Source organism: Primulina eburnea, chromosome 3 (assembly GCF_022965805.1).
Source record: "Primulina eburnea isolate SZY01 chromosome 3, ASM2296580v1, whole genome shotgun sequence".
In the NCBI taxonomy this organism is placed as follows: domain Eukaryota; kingdom Viridiplantae; phylum Streptophyta; class Magnoliopsida; order Lamiales; family Gesneriaceae; genus Primulina; species Primulina eburnea.
The window spans coordinates 45,184,381-45,200,506 of record NC_133103.1 but is presented as its reverse complement, the minus strand read 5'-3'; the positions used below and the strand labels follow the sequence as shown (position 1 = coordinate 45,200,506).

General features: G+C 33.8%; 1 protein-coding gene across 2 annotated transcripts; it reads left to right on the top strand.

Moving 5' to 3' along the window:
* Positions 1–10,250: 10,250 nt before the first annotated feature.
* On the top strand, positions 10,251–15,180 carry LOC140827626 (probable xyloglucan glycosyltransferase 12). Of its 2 annotated transcripts, XM_073190378.1 has the most exons (6): positions 10,251–10,371; positions 10,879–12,390; positions 12,537–12,845; positions 13,286–13,576; positions 13,817–13,930; positions 14,031–15,180. In XM_073190378.1, the coding sequence occupies exons 2-6, from the start codon at positions 11,635–11,637 to the stop codon at positions 14,652–14,654; spliced, it is 2,094 nt and encodes a 697-aa protein (XP_073046479.1). In that variant the 5' UTR covers positions 10,251–10,371; positions 10,879–11,634; the 3' UTR covers positions 14,655–15,180. The 2 variants fall into 2 exon arrangements, with proteins under 2 accessions (XP_073046479.1, XP_073046480.1); XM_073190379.1 differs by lacking the exon at positions 10,251–10,371 and having other exon boundaries at positions 10,817–12,390.
* Positions 15,181–16,126: the final 946 nt, after the last annotated feature.

Genomic DNA, 16,126 nt, shown 5'->3' with positions numbered 1-16,126 from the left:
ATGAATCCTATGTTGCTTCGAAGCCCGGATCTCCACGCTATCTAATCTTCTCTCATCCTCTTCTTGACCCTGATCCAGCCCCACCTGTTGTCATGCACACATACAAAACAAGACAACAGCCGAATAACTCCGGTGAGATATAAATATCCCAGTATAAACAATGTATACATGCAATCATATAAAAACATATACGAAAGCATATAAGAATTATTCATAACATATCTCATAGCAGAAACATAAAGCAATATCAAGCATTCAATAAACATGAATGATATAACCAATGTAAATCAACATGGCGTATCAGACTCAACTCAACCGACGCGTCGTCTCAGACTCGACTTCACTAACGCGTCGTCTCAGACTCGACTCAACTCTAACCTAGGGATCCCGATGTCTGGATATAGGTAATTATATCGAATCTCAGTCGATAGGAATGAATCAATCCCTAAACGGCATTGATATAATTCATATATCAGTGTCTGGGCGAATCAACCGCAGAATTGACGAATCAGTCAAGAATTAGGCGAATCAGCCACTAACCAGAAGAATCAGCCTGTAATTAAGCGAATCAGCTAAAGTTTAGACTAATCAGTCAAGATTAAGCGAATCAGCTATAATTAAGCGAATCAGCCAATAAATAGACGAATCAGTCAATAACCAGACGAATCAGCCGGTGACTAGACGAATCAGCCTATGACTCAACTACTCAATAGTCAATACATGCATTCAGTATTTAAGCAAATCAGTCGATGACTAACGAATCAGCAGTCATTACATGCAGTGGCTATAAATCAATAGACTACAAATATTAATCTGATCATACATTAGCTATAACTCAATAGACTACAATCATAAGTCTCATCAATTGCAAATATCAATGCAATAAATGAAAGTATGTGATTTAGGGAAACTCGAGTCAAACCTCACTCGAGTTGTGCAATCTCAACTCAACATTAATTTATACCTTTCTTTCTGTTATTCTGACTCTGTCGAAGTCTCGAACTCCAAGCCTGTCAATATTCAGTGTCCAGTTGTAGCCTACGTCGATAGGAACTCAGTACCGAAATCGGACTCAAAATCGGACGGGCGGATTTCTCACAAAAGGTGTAAGGATTTTTCATTTCTTTTCCCGAACCTTTCTCGATTATCTTTTTAAGGATTTCTGAAAAATTGAAGCTTGATACATATATTTATATATTGCATGCAACCATAAGATACGTGGCATGATTTTTCATAAACCACGTCTCGTGCTCGGGCGGTAAGAAAGTACCGCTCGAGCGCGGAACTTTCTGCCCGGATGCTCGGGTTTATCACACATTGGCGCTCGAGCGGTAATATTCTTCCGCTCGGACGCCACAGGTTCTGCATGAAAATCACATAACTCATGTGTTTTAACTAATTTGATCTCGGAGCGGTCCAAATATACTCACATCCATTCGTAATCACTAAATCATCTCAAATTACAGTAATCAAATTCTTGGGCATTACATTTCTCCCCCTCTTAGATCTGAGTTCGTCCTCGAACTCGTAAGTAATCAATTCAGATATATCAGAAGAAATGTATATAGAGTTTAAATCAGAAACTCATCTCAATGAATCTGTTCTGAAATTTCAATCTCATATCAAGTTCTATTTCTGGAAATAGCTCTGATAAAGTCAATCTCGCAATACTGGTTATACAACATCTGTATATACCCAACTACCAGTTCGTAACAGCTCAACAGCATCCGCTGTTATTAAATCTGTTTATCTCAATCAAAGATATATTCGATCTTTGGTCTCAAATACCAACAGTCATCGTCCGATGTTGGCATATTCAGTCTGTTTATTATGAGCTGTTTTCATTTTCTTCTGAATTAGCTTCATCTTTTCAGTCATATCTCTGATCATTTCAGATCTAATCTCAAGAATCTCAGCGATATCATTTCAATAAAGAGAGAATCCATATATCTTTCCGTACAATGCTTCGAAAGGAGTTATCTTCATACTCGTTTGATAGCTGTTATGGTACGAAAATTCAAAAAATATCAATGAATCCTACCATTCAGTGTTAAAATCAAGCATTACAGCTTTCAGCATATTCTCCGAAATCTGGATAATCCACTCTGACTGTCCATTAGGTAGTGAATACTATTCAGTATTCAGATATAATCTAATATCTAACTCTTATTGTACATTCTGTCAGACGTGCAAAATCAACCAAAATCACGGTCTAATATACTCAACTCTCCACACTCCGTGAAATCTAATCACTTTTCTGACAAAATCTCAGTAATATATCATATTTGTACATCTTCATGTACGGTTTAGCACTCGCAGACTGGGTCAGTCTGTCATTCCTAACTCAATCAATACTCAATTCCGAGAGGAATGTAGTAACTTCATCACGATATCCCTGGAAATGTAATCTCATTTCCATTCAGGAACCGACAAGTTATATAACCCATCTCTTGGTTTCTCTCTTTCTATCTTTATCTGTCTGTAGTTCAGACATTTCAGTCCAAACTCTGCCATATCTAATCTCATCTGTTTCTATCAAAACATTTTCTGCTATCAAGATGCTTACTAAATCAAGTATTGCACCATTTCTGACAATCTATGTCATTTCACATTCGAAATATCGGGCACAAGCAAATCAGTTATTAACATACAATACAGTATTACTTACCTGATTCAAAAACGGATTCAGAACGACAGCAAGATTCAATCAGATTCAAAACATCACTCATCGGTATTGATCTGTTAAACTCATAAACTGCAAATGTCTGACATCGATTTCAACCTCGGCTGACTAATCACGGTTTAACTCTGCTAAAATCAACAGATACATCATTTTCAGATATAAAAATCCCTGAACATTGTGTCTCAATCAGGATTCAAAATTTCAACAATTTCTACTATCATTTCAAGGCTAAACTCAATCTCTCTGATTGGAATCAAATCTGAAGTCTTATTTGGGGAAAACATTAATAACTTTTTTATCATTGGTAAATCAGCCAATGATAAAATCAACTTCAGTAAATCAACTGAATACATAAGGAGTCATTCCGCTCCTTTCTGTAATCATCGACTCATAGCTAGTACGAATATCAAAGGAATTCTCAGTCTAGAATTCTTATCGTACAATATTCATCCCTTAGCCATCTCAGGTTCGATTCTCACCATCTTCTGGAATTAATCTAGGGTAGCTCTGTACTTGGTCAGCATATCAATATCAGTAATGCAGTCCCAAAATCAGAGAACACTAGCACAACAAAAGCTACCACACGATCTAACTCGATCTCATTCTCATCCTACTGTAGTATACAAGATCTAACAGAAATCACTGATACAAGATCTTTTCCCGGAGGGAAAGAAACAAATACTACAGTAAATAGGGACTCAACAGATAATGCATGCATCAATGTAAATCTTTCAGAAATAAAGGTATGTGAAGCACCGGCATCACTCAATACATATGCAGGATAATCAAACAAATCAGTTACCTGCAACATCATCATCTGGTGCTTCCTGAGCCTGCTCCTCGGTCAAAGCAAATACTCTGGCCTGCTGTCTAGGAGGCTGGCCAACTGTCTGGCTTCCTCCTGGCCTCTGCTGTGACTGAGATAGTGCTGGCTGAAATGAATGAACAGCAGCTGATCGTCTACTTCCCTGTGCCGCTGATCCAGATGATTCGGCTCCCTGGAATCTTTGGGAACCCCTCTGTGGACATACTCTGGAAAAATGTCCCTGTTGTTTGCAAAAATGGCAGCTACCAAGTACTCATTGGCATTGTTCAGTAGAATGTCTCCCTCCACAATTTCCGCAGTAAGCCCCGGTATAACTCTGCTGAGAACTACTGGAGCTAGAAGAACTGCCGCCAGACTTCTTAAACTGCTTTCCTCTAGCCTTCAGAAAATCTTTCCTTCCACCACTGCTACTGCCACTCTCGAATCGGGGAGGTGGTTGCGGTGGTCTCGACACTGGAGGAACAAATTCAGCTCCTCTCTGCCTTATCAGGCCCGCTTCAGCGCCCTTTGCTCTATTCATGGCATCAGCAAAATTATTCGGTCGCCCTGTGTTCACCAATGTAAAGATATCGGGGTTCAATCCATTGATGAACTGGTCGGCAACCGCTTCGTCATTTTCAGCCACATGTGGAGCAAACTTCAACAAGGTAGAGAACTTGGTCACATATTCTTCAATGTTCAGCTGACCCTGTCTCAAATTGAAAAACTCCGCCCCCTTGTCTTTCCTGTACGACACTGGGAAAAATCTCTGATAAAACTCAGTTTTAAATACATCCCAAGTAATAATCGTACCTCGTTGCTCCAAGGCCCTCTTCATCGTAATCCACCAGCTTTTTGCAACATCCAGCAACTGGTGCCCAATCAATTTAATTCGGCGCTCATCACTGTACTCCAGTGAATCAAACAGCATCTCAATGTTACCTAACCAACTCTCACACTCAACTGATGTCTCAGTACCCTTAAGAGTCGGTGGTTTGGATGACTGAAACCTCTTCAGCAAGGTTTCCATTGGAGTCGGTGTTACATCCATTGGAGGATTTGATGTACTACCCTGTTCTGGTATTCTTCTGGGAGGCATATCTGAATATCACCAGGATTAGTAAACCAATCCAACAAACATGTTTCAATTCAGTCTCTCCTCCGATCATCTTACTGCTGATCGAGAATCAGTTCGAAATCAGTTCGAATTCATTTCAAATAATACATACTACAAAATCAAATCAGATAATTCAAGTAACATGTATTATATAAAGCAGTAAGCATAATAGATTGCTAGCATGCAAAAGCAAGGAAGAAAACTCAATCTACCCCGCTCACTAGCCTCTTCTATCTCAATCTAAAGGATCTATCGCTCTGATACCACCTGTTGTGGGGACCCGGACGCTAATCAAGTTCTTAATCATTATTGGGACTAATTAATCAATTATAAAACAGGGTCTAATTTTTTTTTTTAAAAATACAAAGCGGAAACGTAATGTAATTTACTCAAATTACATATGAAACATGAACATGCAAATCTTGTGTTATCTACAAGAATTCAACTAGGTTCAATTACATATCAGTGCTGAATCCTATGTTGCTTCGAAGCCCGGATCTCCATGCTATCTAATCTTCTCTCATCCTCTTCTTGACCCTGATCCAGCCCCACCTGTTGTCATGCACACATACACCTGTTGTCATGCACACATACACCTGTTGTCATGCACACATACACCTGTTGTCATGCACACATACAAAACAAGACAACAGCCGGATAACTCCGGTGAGATATAAATATCCCAGTATAAACGATGTATACATGCAATCATATAAAAGCATATACGAAAGCATATAAGAATTATTCATAACATATCTCATATCAGAAACATAAAGCAATATCAAGCATTCAATAAACATGAATGATATAACCAATGTAAATCAACATGGCGTATCAGACTCAACTCAACCGACGCGTCGTCTCAGACTCGACTTCACTGACGCGTCGTCTCAGACTCGACTCAACTCTAACCTAGGGATCCCGATGTCTGGATATAGGTAATTATATCGAATCTCAGTCGATAGGAATGAATCAATCCTTAAACGGCATCGATATAATTCATATATCAGTGTCTGGGCGAATCAGCCGCAGAATTGACGAATCAGTCAAGAATTAAGCGAATCAGCCACTAACCAGACGAATCAGCCTGTAATTAAGCGAATCAGCTAAAGTTTAGACTAATCAGTCAAGATTAAGCGAATCAGCTATAATTAAGCGAATCAGCCAATAAATAGACGAATCAGTCAATAACCAGACGAATCAGCCGGTGACTAGGCGAATCAGCCTATGACTCAACTACTCAATAGTCAATACATGCATTCAGTATTTAAGCAAATCAGTCGATGACTAGCGAATCAGCAGTCATTACATGCAGTGGCTATAAATCAATAGACTACAAATATTAATCTGATCATACATTAGCTATAACTCAATAGACTACAATCATAAGTCTCATCAATTGCAAATATCAATGCAATAAATGAAAGTATGTGATTTAGGGAAACTCGATTCAAACCTCACTCGAGTTGTGCAATCTCAACTCAACATTAATTTATACCTTTCTTTCTGTTATTCTGACTCTGTCGAAGTCTCGAACTCCAAGCCTGTCAATATTCAGTGTCCAGTTGTAGCCTACGTCGATAGGAACTCAGTACCGAAATGCTGGTAGATCGTATCAACGAACTAATAAGAGTAATTTTTGTTTTTTAACAGTTTGGGGAATAAAGTTTAAGCTCTAAATGTATTTTTGAATGATTTAAAAGTAGATTGAGTTTTCAATTGAGTTCAATTTTAAATTGAATAAAATATATAAAAAAACACATAATTCATAGATTACATATAAATTGATATAAAAATGAATTAAATTTAAATGTTAACTAATAAAAGATTTGATATAATCAATTCAAATAGTAATTGAAGTTTATATTTTCAAATTTTTTTCAATTCACATTTGATTTTTTTTTTAAAAAAGAAAATATATAATTCTTTATTACAAAATATCAATAATATCGCATAAAATTAATTGTTTTCAATCATTTATTGCGGTACTTATTTCGAGATTAATGATATATCTCTTTTTTAGAATTATCATTTTTAAAATTAATTGTTTTCAATCAAATTTTATTCAGCACAACCTCGTTGATATGAATTATGTGATGGAACAAAGATATTAAATCATGTGATAAAACCGATATCAAATTTTTGAATGTTATTTATTTTTTCAAGATAATTAGATTTAAATTTGAAATTAAAAGTGAAATTTATATTTTCAAGAAATTCAATTTTAAAACTGAAATTTGAAAAAGAATTTGATATATTTTAGAAAAATTTTATTAATTTTCATAATTTATTTAATTACATATTATTTATCAAATATATCAAATTGTGATATCCAATAGGCATGGAATTTCGAAAAAAAACTTTGAAAAGACAACTCATTTTATTGTTATTAAAAATTGTAATATTATTAAATATATTAGGAAATAATTTTTCTTTTTTTTATTTTCTAATTTAATAAAATTTTTGGCGGGAACTTACTAAATATAGTACAACTCTACTTTTATATATATATATATACTAGTATTTAACCCGTGCGAAGCAAGGGATGATTTTATTAAAAATTAGTGAAAAATGAATAGAAATTTAAATTGAAAAAATAATATAATTATAAAAACTATTTTTTCGCTAATTTTAAAAAACTTTTTTAAATATAACGCATGTCGATCACCAACCTTAATACAAATTTAATTCTTTAATTTTTTTAAGAAGCTATATATTATTATTTTTTAATATGTGATAAAAAATATTTTTAAATCAAATTCAATAAAATCAAATAGAAATACTTTTTTTAAAACTCAATAATTTCATCTAAATCCACATTCACAAACAATTTTGTGACATGACACGCGTTTGACAAATTTGAATGATAACAATTATTGTTTCATCAATATCTTTATCAAAATGGGTTGTGATTTTATTTACAAAAACTCTTCCATAATATACACAACAGCCTATTATTTCTAAATAAAAATGAAATGCGATTATATATAAATTATATATAAATCAGAAAAGTTATTTTATTAACATTTACTATGTGTATTCCAAAACAATGCCAATAAATTTAATAATGTGTCTCCTAATAAGACGCGTAATTTCTTTAGAATTGCTTTAATCATTTCCATTACGGTCATTTATACTATCATGTATTCATGAACTTTGTAGTATAGAATAAAATTATCACATTAGTAAATATGTAATAATTAAAATTTTGTACAAATAAGAGTCAGATTTCAAACTTAATGTCTCGTTGTTCCCATATGTAGGTAGTTCATAACAACGAACAAATCTAAATTTAAACGAACATTACATCTTGGAAGGATTCAACTCACATATAGTGCTGAAAAGATGAGTCATTTCAGAATTCAATTTTGAAATAGATAAATTTAGTAAGATAAATAGAATAAAATTGGTTTTTAATATAATAATACACAATATTACATTATTTATAATTTAAAATTCAAATTCTCAAGGGCCAAAAATTATACATTGGATGCTTTTGGTAGAATTATATCATATATTAACTCTTTGAAATTATGAAAATCTCGAATTACATGCATTGGGTGTCAACATTTTTTTTATTGAGGGTAATATACATATTTATTGAGAGTAATTTAATATCCACTTGAAACTAAAACTCTTTTGAATTTATCTATTTTAATTTTCTTATGCTCTCTTATTTGAATGTTTAAGAAAACAATTCTAGATATACAATATACGTATGGTTTTGGAATAAAACTACAATACATTAATTCTTTCAAATTAAGGTAATCTCGAAATAATATGCATTTGAGATTTAAAAAAAAATTATGATTATTAAACGGTAATTTAATGTCCATTGGAAAACCTTGTTGTACTAATAACTTTTAATACTCGATCGATATTATTTTTAGAAAATTAAATTAACTAATTAAATATTATATTTCTTTTTTAGTAAGTAATTTGTACAGAAAATTACTTAAAATAGAAAAATATATTTTTGAATGATTTATCTCATGAATGATACTGAACATTGCAATCATTTTTATTTTAAATTTATTTATACAGTTTTTCATTAAATTGATTGATATAATCAATGCAAAAATTTTAATATAGTTTATGTTTTCAATAGAGTTTAGTTTTGGTTTGAATAAAAAAATTAAAAAAAATATATAACACATAAATTACATTTGAAATAATATTAAAAATAATTAAATTCAAAATTGAATTAAATAAATTGATATAATCAATGCAAGCAATAATTGAAGTGATAATTTATTGCAGTACACATATTTCAATATTCATGATATATCTTTCTTTTTTTAGAAATGACATTTTGAAGGTAAATTACTATTTTTGACAAAAACTCTGCTTATATATATATAGAGATATATAGATTACATAAATATACACCGTGGATGTGAATATATCAAAACAATATGTAAATCATATATATATATATATATATATATGTGTGTGTGTGTGATGTGGCAAAGTTTTGGTTTCGACATTATATTTGGCTTAGCGCAAATTATGCCGATATCTAGTCAAAGTAAGCAAACGATTAGCCGTTTTGGGAACACCCTAAATTCTAAATCTCTTTGCAATCAACGCCTGGCCACCTTTTACCAAGAAGAAACTTGGTCATTGAATTGACATTTCTTTTCTTTTGTTTAATATATATATATATCAAGCGTAGAATAAATGTTTAATCGTAAAAAGTGAGACGAAAATATAATTTTTTTTTATAAATACTATTACCTTTGAATATGCCAGGAATGTATATTAATTTTAATATAAAATATAATTATGAATATATTAATTTTTTATAAAGTAATTGTGTTGGAATAATTTTTTCAGAAAATATACTAATTTGGTTTTGTTTCATTATATTTATTTTTATTTGTTTTTTGTCATTATATATATTTTTTATAAACATAAAAATTTTATGAAAAGAATTTCCTTGGGGAAATTGGTACGTTTTAAAGACTAAAAAGTAGTTTTTTTTAATGAGTGTTACAAGTCATAATTGAAAATATAGTATTGACGATATTTTAATTTTGGAAATAATTAGGTAACCTAAATTTATCAATTTTTTTATAATATTAGAATTTCAATACGTACTGAATAAAGAGCGAGTCTCATGTGAGACCGTCTCACGGATCTTAATATGTGAGACGGGTCAACCCTACCCATATTTACCATAAAATGTAATACTCTTAGCATAAAAAGTAATAATTATTCATGGATGACCTAAATAAGAGATCCGTCTCACAAATACGACCCGTGAGACCGTCTCACACAAGTTTTTGCCTTGAATAAAATATAAATTTATCACAAAAACTTTTATGAAACCGTTCACAGCTGAATTTTATAAAAAAGATATTTTATCTGACTCGTTCTATGAAAAAATATTAATTTTTATGCTAATAATATAATTTTTCATTTTGGACATAAACCGAATCCACGCGTTTCATATTATTTATATATGTTAATTCATATATACAGATACTTTTACCATCGAAGCCAAACCCATGAAAATTTATTACTTAAAACAGTAAATAAAATAAAATAAAAATATAAATATATACTTTAATTCATATATATTTTTGAGATTTTTATCATTATCCAATTAGATAGAACAAATACATATATTATTTTCCAGCCTTTTTTATTTCCCCCTCCTGCATGCAGATTAAGCAGCTAGTTTGCATGATTCTCAGATGCAACAAATCTCTGCAAAAAATATTAATTAAAGAAATTTGGAAATCATTTCTTGAGGGGTCAAAGGTTAGTGAATGCCACCATTTATTTTGCAATTTATGCTCATTAATTTTCACTAAATTCAGTATATTGATGAATTCATACGCGTAAAGGGTTAATTTAGAATGGTAAAGGAAATTGAAGTTTCCATCTTCCCGTATTAATTATTGATTGATTGCATCACGGAAATTCAGTCAATCATGCGTTCTTTTTGCCCATTTTTTGTATTACGACTACGAAATATTAAATCGGCACTCTTGAAATATTTATTTGTTATTATTTTCAAATTTGAGGGAGGATTATCTGCCGTATTCGATTAAAAAAATGCAGCTGTAATGGAAAGATTATTGTACTACAAAAAGCCTATTGCCCACTTCTTCTTGTCGGGATTTTTATATTTCTTCTGTTTTTTGTTTTCTCAATTATAAGTTCTTTCTGTAGTTTAGACGATTTCTGATTTGTTGTCGTTTCCAAAGGGTGAGTGAATTATTCAAATTAATGTTGTTTTCTTTCGTATTTTCTTGTTTCTTGCAGGTGAAAACTTAAAAAAGAGAGATTTTCTTGCTAAAGCGATTTTAATTTCTTGTTTTTTTTTTTTTGTGGAAAACGAAAGGTGGGCTGGTGTTGTTGGTGGTGATTTTGACACAGAACGTGCTCCAGTCCTATTTTCTGTGTTCACAATTAGTGTTTTTCAAAAACAAAAAATTCAAATTTTGAATCCAAATCAAATACGTGAAAAAGAATTTTTAATTTCTTTTTACCGCTGTGAACGTGAAGAATCGTTTTAAATTGGTAATGCTTCGGCCATTAATGTACAGTGTTCCGATGGAACTACACTGCGCCCCCCACGCCCTGTCCTTTTCAGTTCTTTAATCTTGCAAGCTTTAAATGAAACTTAATATTCCCTCGATTTTATATTTTTCACCACAGAAAATGGGAAAATAGTTTAATATGTTGTAGTAATTTTTGCTTCTGCTTTGGAATTTCAGTTCCCTTATAATCTCCATACGAGTGTCTTCTTCCATCTTCACCTTCCCTGTGCTCCGAATCTAGGTGTCATTTGAAATGAAGCTTTAGTAGCATTTTTGTGGCCGTTTCTCTTTGTATTCTGGTGTTGTTTGTTCAAGAAAAAAAGTTCCCAAATCCTTGATTCTCCAGCATTTCATGAAAACTATTCGAAATTTAACTTTGAGGGGCATTTCTTGATCACGTTAAATAAGTGTAAAAGATACTGATTATATATACACTTTGGACACATTTCAAGAAAACAAAGCAAACTATTGTGGTATAATGGCACCATCTTTGTATTGGTGGGAGAAGGAAACTCACGGGGGCACCCCTGTGGTAGTAAAAATGGAGCATCCAAACAATTGGTCAATGGTGGAGCTAGAATCCCCCTCGGAAGAAGATTTCATGTACCCGAACGGTGCTGTTTCAAAGGGCGGCCGCAACAAGAACGCCAAGCAGCTCACTTGGGTTCTTCTTCTAAAGGCCCACAAAGCAGCCGGCTGCCTCGCATCAATCGGCGCCGCATTCTACTCCCTCGTTTCCATCGTCCGGCGGCGCGTCTCTGCCGGAAGGACCGACTCCACCGACACCTCGGAGGCCGAGAACCCCGCTGTCAAATCTAGATTCTATACTTTTATCAAAGTATTCCTTGCGCTATCTTTAATCATGCTTGGTTTTGAAATGTCTGCATATTTCAATGGGTGGCATTTCGGGGCTCCAGATCTTCAATTGCAGTATCTGTACACTTTAGCCGATCCTCAAAAAGTAAAGGGTGTGTTTGATTCAGTTTACTCCAGTTGGGTTTTGATCAGGGTTGAGTATCTTGCTCCACCACTCCAGTTCTTGATCAATATATGTATATTGCTCTTCCTTATCCAAAGCGTGGATAGGCTAATTCTTTGTTTGGGTTGCTTCTGGATCAAATTAAAGGATCTCAAACCAATTGCCAAACAAGGCCTTGCAGATCTCGAGTCTGGAGATGGAGATGGTTACTTCCCAATGGTCTTAGTTCAGATCCCAATGTGCAATGAAAAAGAGGTAACACTCTCAAATACATTTCTTGTTTCTCAAAAGTTTGAAACTAAACTTGCGAATAATGGTCCAAACAGAGCAATGAACTGTTCTATTCTGGTTTCCTGATTGGTTTGAAAGAGTAAATCTTGTTAGTTTTTTACTTGTGACAGGTATACCAACAATCTATTGCTGCCGTGTGTAGTTTGGACTGGCCTAAAGGGAGATTATTAATTCAAATTTTGGATGATTCGGATGATCCAACGACTCAGTTGTTGATTAAAGACGAGGTTCATAAATGGCAGCAGAACGGTGCCAATATTATCTACAGACATAGAGTTATTAGGGATGGATACAAAGCTGGCAATCTGAAGTCTGCCATGGGTTGTAGCTATGTTAAGGACTATGAATTTGTTGCTATTTTCGATGCCGATTTTCAGCCTACTCCGGATTTTCTTCAAAGAACTGTGCGTCATTTTAAGGTATTCATCTCTAAATTTGAATCATGACTTAGGAATGAGTACTTCAACTGGAATATTAAATCTGTTATCTTGAATTTCGATATTTTCCATTGACAGAACCTGTTGTACTTCATAACTTCGTTACTATGTGTATTATTTTGATTATTGTTAATGCATGATGGCGAGTGGTGAAGCGAGAGGAATGGCAGTGACGGTGTCTTCTGAAGTATAAACGCAAATATAATTTTGACCCCTAAAAATTTCAAATTTTTGTTTTGCCCCCTCAGCCGACTTTTGGTTCCGCCCAGTGGGAGAACCAAGACTTCAGAGCTGACGGCAGTCTCCACTAGTTCTTACTTGCACCGTGGCCATATGCATAAATTTTAGCATTTATATGTGTAAAGTTTGAATTTTTCTAACATATAAGGAAATAAAAGACGTGCCTTGGTTTCAAATTGTAGGACAACGAGGAACTGGGATTGGTTCAAGCGAGATGGTCATTCGTGAACAAGGATGAAAATCTACTGACAAGGTTGCAGCTCATTAATTTAGCTTTTCATTTTGAAGTGGAGCAGCAAGTCAATGGACTTTTTCTAAACTTTTTTGGGTTCAATGGCACTGCGGGTGTGTGGAGGATCAAGGCATTGGAAGAATCAGGCGGATGGTTGGAGAGGACCACAGTCGAGGACATGGATATTGCCGTTCGAGCCCATCTTCATGGTTGGAAATTCATTTTCCTTAATGATGTTGAGGTAATTAAAATACGCACTAAGATATTGCGTTTCGATGGAAACAATATGCTATAGATTTTACGTAATTTGCTTTTGAGTTTTGAAAGTGTCGTGTTAATGTGTAATGGATTGTATTGTTTAGTGATGTTAGGTGAAAGTTGCCATTTTGAAATGCATGGTGAAACCCTTTGATCAAAATCTAAACTAGATTTAATGGCATTTCTCTGTTTGAGTTGCTAATGACAAATTTGAAATTTTCAGTGCCAATGTGAGTTACCAGAATCTTACGAAGCATACAGGAAGCAACAACATAGGTGGCATTCGGGGCCGATGCAGTTGTTCCGTCTCTGTTTGCCAGCCATTATTCAATCAAAGGTTTGTGCTAAAACTATGCGCTGTGTTGAGCATTTAATTTTTTTGCTCATTGCACCACAGTTAATCTTGTTTGCTCTCAAAATTCGCCGTATATTTGCAGATCAGCATTTGGAAAAAAGGGAACATTATATTTCTCTTCTTCCTGCTACGAAAACTTATACTCCCGTTTTACTCTTTTACGCTTTTTTGCATCATTCTTCCGATGACCATGTTTATCCCAGAGGCAACACTTCCATCCTGGGTTGTTTGTTACATTCCGGCTGCCATGTCGTTTCTCAATATTCTACCTGCACCCAAATCGTTCCCTTTCATTGTACCTTACTTACTATTCGAGAACACAATGTCAGTAACCAAGTTCAATGCCATGATCTCTGGTCTTTTTCAACTTGGAAGTGCATACGAGTGGGTTGTCACCAAGAAATCTGGCCGTTCATCTGAGGGTGATCTCATATCCATGGTTGAAAAAGAAACGAAGCCTCAGAGAGGCGGCTCGGAGTCAAATTTAGAAGAAATGCGAGTGGGAAAACAGCAAGAAAAGAAGAAGGATTCTCGTAAAAAGAAGCATAATCGAATATATACTAAGGAGTTGGCTCTAGCTTTCCTTCTATTGACAGCTTCAGCGAGAAGTCTATTATCTGCTCAAGGTATCCATTTTTATTTCTTGCTCTTTCAAGGCGTGTCGTTTTTGCTCGTTGGGCTAGATTTGATCGGCGAACAAGTGTAGTTATACAAAGTTATATGGCTTCATATTCATACCAAACGTGTAAATCGCATGCATACTGAAGTCTACATATGGGAATGGGGAAACATGGACCTCTAAGGATCAAGAAACACTGTCCCTTTTTTCTCTTCGTAAATAAAAGGCGCGGGGATGATCGATTACCTACGGGGCACATCATTTGTGAGTCGAAAACACACTGCTAATGGCATTGCCTTGGGTACAATATGTCTCGGAATCGAAGGAACCAGAAGGGAATTGTGATGTTCATCGTCATGGAATATTTCCTTTTTCTTGTTTTATAATGTTGGGTTAACTTTATTTTATTAGATTTTTTGGATTCTTTAGTCTTTTTTGGTGATGATATAATATTTTTTTGTAAGAAGAATTTGTTGAAAATCAGACCACTGAGTTATTTCATTGTTGAAGGGGAAATAAGAGGATTGATGTTCGTCACTTATTGATTGAGCCTTTGTAAATGACATATTTATTATGTCTTATTATTTATTGAAATACAATATTTATTTCTCAATTTTGTATGAATTGCAAGTTATATGTTTCCGTGGGAGATAAATTTTTTTCTTTATTGCAACTAGGGGTGGGCAACGGTCGGTTCGGTCCGGTTTTACTCTACAATGGTTCGGTTTTTCGGTTTCGGTTTTGAATATCTCTAGTCCAAAACCGAACCATTTTATTACGGTTCGGTTTTTTGTAGTACGGTTCGGTTTATACGGCCGGTTATATACGGTTAGCTAAAATTTGTTACAAAATAAAATTATATGTCACTTTATGCTTTTAAATCTAAATCATAGTATTTTTCAAACATATAATTTGTGAGACTTAATTTTTTATATAAAAAATAAAGAAATATATATAGAAAAGAAAAGAAAAATCGACTGGTGAATGATGAGAAAGAAGAAAAAACGATCGGATTGAAAATTGAGAGTTAATGATATTAGGTTCTTAAATCTTAATAGGTCAATTATACATAAAAAGCCTTATACTAAACAATAATATGACCCATTATACATAAAAACCTTATAATTAACAATAATATGGCCGGTTCGGTTTTTCGGTTTTTTCGGGGATTAAAACCGAAAACCGAACCGAAAAACCGAATTTCATAATTTTTAAAACTATAACCGACCGCAAAACCGATAAAACCGAACCATTTAAACCGAATTATTCGGTTCGGTCGGTTTTTTCGGTTTTTCGAGTTTTATGCCCACCCCTAATTGCAACGTACATTAATGATTAACCAGTTAAAATAATATGTGTGCATATTGATTGATCCTCCTGTGTCTTGCTTGTTCTTCGACACGTGTGCTTAACGATCTCAAACTCGAGTCTTAACATTTTTAAGTTGTGAACAAGAAATCCAATATATATGTGGATGTACAACATGCCATTACAACGATATTCACATAGACGTTCACAATGGATGTTCATCGTATCAAAACTGTATATAATCTCTGGTT